Genomic DNA, 5286 nt, shown 5'->3' on the forward strand with positions numbered 1-5286 from the left:
GGGGGGGGGGGGTTGCTGAGGGCCGGGACTCCTAGGTCTGAGGGAGGAGGGGACCCAGACCCTCAGGACTGAGGGAGGACCTCCACCTGAGGTTTCAAACTCCTGGGCTCCTAGGAAATGAGGGGGCTGGGGGCCCAGACCCCGAGCTACTGAGGGAAGGAGGAGGGGGTTCCCCGCGGGGTTGACAGGAGACATCCTGGCCTGGATGGGGCGGACCCTAATCACGGGTCACGTCGGGGCCAAAAGAAACGAGAGGCGCAGGGGGGAGGGGACCATGCCCCAACTTCCAGGCATAGGGTGGGGGGGTCCAGCCCACGCGCAGCGCCTCCCCACACCCCTCCCCCGCACTCTTGTGGGCGAGCAGGGCCCCTCCCCTGTGGTGGAGGGGGCGGGGCGCGTGCGCAGTGCGGGGGAAGGTCACGCGTGGGGATGCGCCCCCGCCCCCGCCCTTTGTCCCCCGGGTGGGAGGGGGAGCGATGTTGGCCAGGGGTCCCGGCGGAAGATGCACTAGGCCGCGGGTGCAGATACGGCCACCACCCCCCGCCCACAGGTGCCCGGGGTCGGAGGGGCCAGAGCCCCGCGCTCACCCACCCGCGCGCGGAATCCGGCCAGGGGACCGACAGCGGCGGCGCCCATGCCCGGCGCCGGGGAGCGTCTGCAAAGTGTCGCGGGGAGTGGAGGGAAGCGCCCACCCGCCGCGGGCGGGCGGAGCGGCGGAGGCGGCGAGTCTCGGGCCGGGTGGCGGGCCGGTGGGAGGGGGCAGGGACGCTGGCACTTCCAGGTCCGCCGGTCGGTGCGCTCCTCCGGGAGCCTCCGGCCCCAGGTGAGGCCCGCCGTTTGCGGCAGAGGCGCGGGCTGCACTTGCGCGACGGCCCCTTGCCGCACTACCCCGCCCTCCGCGAAGCCCGGGCAGGGAACGTCAAGAAACTCCCAATTCCTGGAGAGCAGGCGGCTCCGGGGTCCCCGGGGTGGGTGGCGACGCACCGAGTCGGGCCCCGGAGAGGGATGGAGACAACCAGCAAAGTTGAAGCACAGGGAGAATCCTTTTCAACGGTACCCTGGGAACTGGCCACACGCCCCCCCGCAACCTGCCCCTTCATCTCCCACAGCATGTGTGCATCACCAGCACAACCCTAGGGCACGCACGGTTCCTAGGACCAAGGCAGGGTAGGGGGGTTAGTTACTCTCCCTGAAAATAGGGGCCTGGAACACCACCAGTACCACCCCTGTGGCAGCGATTATGAACTGGCGTGGGAGCATTCAGACCCAATCTTGGCCGCTCCTTCTCCCTCCCCCCAACCCCGCCTCAGTTTACTCACCTGCAAAGTGGGGAGGTTATGGTCCCTTTTAGGTTCCTTGTGAGGATGTACTGATATGGTGCAGGCAAAACGCTCAGCCCAGCGCCTGGCCATAGTCTCGGCTCAAGATTGGGGCGCTGGCAGTGGTATTTGAGGTCAGATAGTGGGAGGCTCTATCCATCTCTGGGGAGTGGAGATGGCTAATTTGTTCTTCCACCCAAAAAGAGGTCGGAAGAAGAAATGAGGCCCAGCACACTGCCTGGCACAAAACAGACGCGCAAGGAAAATTCATTAAGAAGATGTTTATTCAGCTTCCGGCTCAGCTCCCTGCCTCTCCTTCCAGTCACCAGTTGCTACTGGAATTTTTGCCAGCCCTTCCAGAGTAGGGCTATAACATTGCAGAAGGAGACTTTAAATGTCTGCACCACTTAGAAAGACCACAGAAAGCTGTGGCCACCCTCCTCTCCTACCTGCTTCACATTACAAATAAATTGCAGGCTGGGTCAAAACGTCCAGGGGGAGGCACCTGCCCTAGATCAGTGTTTTGCAAACTACAGTTCATGGGCAGGGAATTCAATATAATAGAACAGAACTGGCAGGAGGAAGAAAAAGTGGACTGCACATGGCAGAGATTCAGTATTGTTAAAGTTTTGTTTCGCATATATTTTGTGTATCTTATACTGGGATGCCAAATAAAATGTTTCTTACAATAGATCCTAGCTCTAAGGGGGGGGGGGTAAAAACACGCCACCTAGATGACGCACGTTGTGAGGAGCCACGCTAGGACTGACCCCAGTGCAGAAGGCCAACCTTCCCACCCCTCACCAGGCAAGCCAAGCATTTTGCACTGGTGTGACCCGTGCAAGACGGTCAGCCCAGCACCTGGCCATAGTCTAAGCTCAAGATCAGGGCGCTGTTCCTGTTATTTGAGGTCAGACAGTGGGAAGCTCCTTCCCTCTCTGCGGAGAAGAAATGGCTGATTTGTTCTTCTGCCCAAAAAGAGGTGGGCCAGGCACTTGCTGAGTCTCCCTGTTAGGCAGCAGGCAGGCCAAGCCTCTGTCCCCAAAAACAAATCTCAAGTGCTCAAAAATGGGAAAGGTGTTTACTGGGTGTCCAGTCTCAGGCCCTGGCTGGGGGTTGGGAGGCAGGGCTGGGGCCCCTTCCCCCAGCATCAGCACGGAGGCCTCGGGAAGCTGGTGCAGGTTCTTGATGGCTCCCAACCACTTTTTTCAGGCTGGAGAATTTCCACACATAGAACTCTCCCCCCACACCTCCAATCGGCTCAGCATGAGGCTGGAGGGCTCCACTCTGTGAATGTTAAGGTCTTGTTTCCGTCTTGGCTCCAAAACACGAAGGCTACTCGTGGGCTCCTCCTTCAGGCAGGGCTTGGCCTTTGCAGGAGGTGTGTCTGTGTCCAGGGCTGCAACCCAGCCTTCCGCACTGGCCGGGTGTCTGAGGGTGGCAGGAGGCCAGGCTCCCCCCAGAACCCCGTGGTTCTTGGGGTACCCCACAGCCTGGCTCATGGATGCTTCCAGCGAGTGTGCTTTTGCAGCGTGTTCTGCTCCATAAATCGGCGGGGGCAGTGGGGGCACTGAAATGGGCGCTCCCCTGAGTGGACCCGGCTGTGCTGGGCCAGCTCCCCCGCCTCACGGAAGCGGCGAGGGCAGAGCGGACAGCCATGGGGTCGCCCGCCGCCGGCCCGGTGAATGGAGTGGTGCCGAGCCAGGTGGCTGGCCCGCTTGAATGCCTTCCCACAGGTGTCACACTCGAAGGGCTTCACCTCCGAGTGGGTGATGCTGTGTCGCTGCAGGTAGGACATGTACTCGAAGACCCGGGAGCACACGGGGCAGCTGTAGCACTTTTTCTGAGCTGATGCCCCATCTGCCCCAGGCTCTCTCTGAGACTCCTGGTCCACCAGCACAGTGTATGGGATGCCCTGGGTGTCAATAAGCAGGTAGTGGTTGGGCCTCGGAGACGAGGAAGTCTGGGGAGTTCCTGTGGAGGAGGAGGGTCCGGGTTCTGGAGACCTGCCTGTCGGAGAGGGAGGGGCCTCCATGGCCTCTGCAGAGGGAAGCGCCAGGGGCTGCGGGCAGGGGGACGACGGCAGCACCAGCATCCGGAGGGGTGGCTAAGGCCTGGTGGACGGGACAGAGGATGAGGTTACATGAAGGAGGGAAGCTGGCTGACAAGCTCTGTTCTTTACCCTCCGCGTACCCTGCGCAGAACCTGTACATCCCCCAGCCTCCGTCCCTGGTCTCTGTGACCTTATGTAAAGCTTCTAGGGTCCATCACACACTGTAAGCAGAGGCAAACCCTGACCTCGCTCTGTCCTCCTCCTCTGTACCCTCCTCAGGTGCCTGGACGCCCCTCTACTCCGGCCCCAACCCCTAGACCTGCAGGTCTCTGTCGGCTCTCCACACCCCTGACCCGGGTCTGGGTGTCGCCCCATCCTATTACTCCACCCAGAAGCCTGGTCTACCCCTTCCATATTCGCCCAGGCCTCCAACGGGCTGCCACGTTAAGACCCGCGGGTCCTGACCCGCCATCCAACAACCTCCCTAAACACCCCTGTGCCCCCCTCCTAGCCCGGCTACCTCTAGATTCTCTCTAGTCCACGCCCATCCAGCTGCCCCCCTCCCAAGTTCTTTCTGGGTCCTAGCGCTCTCTAGGGCGCCGCCCCCGGTCGGCGGCTCGGCCTCGGAGCCCGGCTCCGCGAGTTCCGGGCGGTGCCCGCCGGAGCCCCCACAGCGGCCCCTCCCCTCCCAGCGCACAGGTACCCGTTCCCGGCCCCGCCCCTCTCGCGGCCCGCTTCCCGCTCCCTCCCGCCTCCCGGCCCCCGTACCCGGTGCAGCAGCCTCTCGGGTCCGGGCGACTCCGGAACGGCCCCGGGCTACCCCCGTGATCGCAGGTGGTGGCAGGACGGGCGCCTCTGGGTGTCCCCCGGGAGCGGGTGGCACCGGTAACAGGAGACCGGACCGGGGCGCGGAGAAGAGGGTCCAGGGGAGGAAGGTGGGGGCGGGGCGCCTGGGCCTTCGGGAAACGGATCCGGCGAGAAACACACGCCGAGAGGAAGGTTCCCAGGTGCTAAGGTCCTGGCTGCCCCCTCCCACCGCGCTGCCCACCCCCCAACACACACACGCAAATCAAAACCCTAAAGTGGAGTGCGGAATGTTTATTGAGGAAGGAGTGAGGGTTGTGGGTGGAAAGGGAGAGATACAGAAGTGAGCCAGACCGTGCCGTGCTCTTTTGTCAAATCTTCCGCGCACACAACCGTTCACCACTTCGGAGTAGAAGCCCAAGGCTCAGAGACGTTATGTCACTTGCAAAGGCTCACACAGCACAGCCGGGCCGGAACCCAGTTCCGAGACTGGCTCCCAGGCCCAGAGAGGGGTTAACGACTTGGTCTACATCACACAGCTAAACAGGAAGGTAAGGAAGGAATGGTGTTTCTCCCTTTGGACAGATGGAGAAACTGAGGCCCCGGGTAAGACAGGAACCTCGGAGAGGCAGGGAGCTCGTGTGGGCGTGACGCTGTGTGGCTCGCGAGGCCCCAAGGGTCTGGAACTCAGTGGAGGCGCACGTGCTGCGCCAGCTCTGCGGCGTCCTGGAAGCGGCGTGGGCAGAGCGGGCAGGTGTGCGGCGGGCCTGCACGGGCGCGGTGAGTCGCGCGGTGCCGCGACAGGTGGCTGGAGCGCTTGAAGGCCTTGCCGCAGGCGCCGCACGTGAAGGGCTTGAGGTCCGAGTGCGACACGCGGTGGCTCTGCAGCCGCAGAGGGCTGGCAAAGACGCGAGCGCACTCTGGGCAGCTGTAGCCCTTGCGCGGCCCGGGTTCTCCCGGCGCTGCCTCGCGCTGGGGCGGGCCCCGGGGCTCCTCCTCCAGCTGCACCGTGTATGTGTAGGGGACCCCGTTGGCGTCGATGAGCAGGTGGCGGCCCAGCCGCGGGGGTCGGGGCCCTGCGGCCGAGGATGGAGTGGAGGAAGGGCCTTC

At 63.4% G+C, this 5286-nt stretch overlaps 3 protein-coding genes across 8 annotated transcripts in view; all 3 read right to left on the reverse strand.

The window, feature by feature from the left end:
- The window catches only part of CCDC106 (coiled-coil domain containing 106), a 4163-nt gene extending 3342 nt beyond the window's left edge, over positions 1–821 (reverse strand). Inside the window, exon 1 of one of the 3 annotated variants that reach the window (XM_040632874.1) lies at positions 592–821. The gene's annotated coding sequence lies outside the window, so the exon portion shown is untranslated. Of the gene's footprint in view, positions 1–587 lie in introns of all 3 variants that reach the window. The other 2 variants (XM_040632873.1, XM_040632872.1) reach the window with 2 other exon arrangements.
- Positions 822–1585: 764 nt separating this feature from the next.
- ZNF581 (zinc finger protein 581) lies at positions 1586–4375 on the reverse strand. 2 transcript variants are annotated; one of them, XM_040632894.1, is made up of 2 exons: positions 4141–4375; positions 1586–3433 (listed from the first exon to the last, which is right to left on the reverse strand). In XM_040632894.1, exon 2 carries the CDS (start codon positions 3412–3414, stop codon positions 2818–2820), a length of 597 nt encoding a protein of 198 aa, XP_040488828.1. In that variant the 5' UTR covers positions 3415–3433; positions 4141–4375; the 3' UTR covers positions 1586–2817. The 2 variants fall into 2 exon arrangements, with proteins under 2 accessions (XP_040488828.1, XP_008708001.1); XM_008709779.2 differs by lacking the exon at positions 4141–4375 and adding an exon at positions 3893–4054.
- An 80-nt stretch (positions 4376–4455) lies between these two features.
- ZNF580 (zinc finger protein 580) overlaps positions 4456–5286 on the reverse strand; it is a 15936-nt gene continuing 15105 nt past the window's right edge. For all 3 annotated transcript variants that reach the window (XM_040632890.1, XM_040632891.1, XM_040632888.1), the window contains one exon: positions 4456–5282. In XM_040632890.1, coding sequence (XP_040488824.1) covers positions 4864–5282 — 419 coding nt within the window. In that variant the 3' untranslated portion in view covers positions 4456–4863. The remainder of the gene's footprint in view (positions 5283–5286) is intronic.

The sequence above is a fragment of the Ursus maritimus genome, unplaced genomic scaffold (assembly GCF_017311325.1).
Source record: "Ursus maritimus isolate PB19 unplaced genomic scaffold, ASM1731132v1 scaffold_19, whole genome shotgun sequence".
NCBI lineage: Eukaryota > Metazoa > Chordata > Mammalia > Carnivora > Ursidae > Ursus > Ursus maritimus.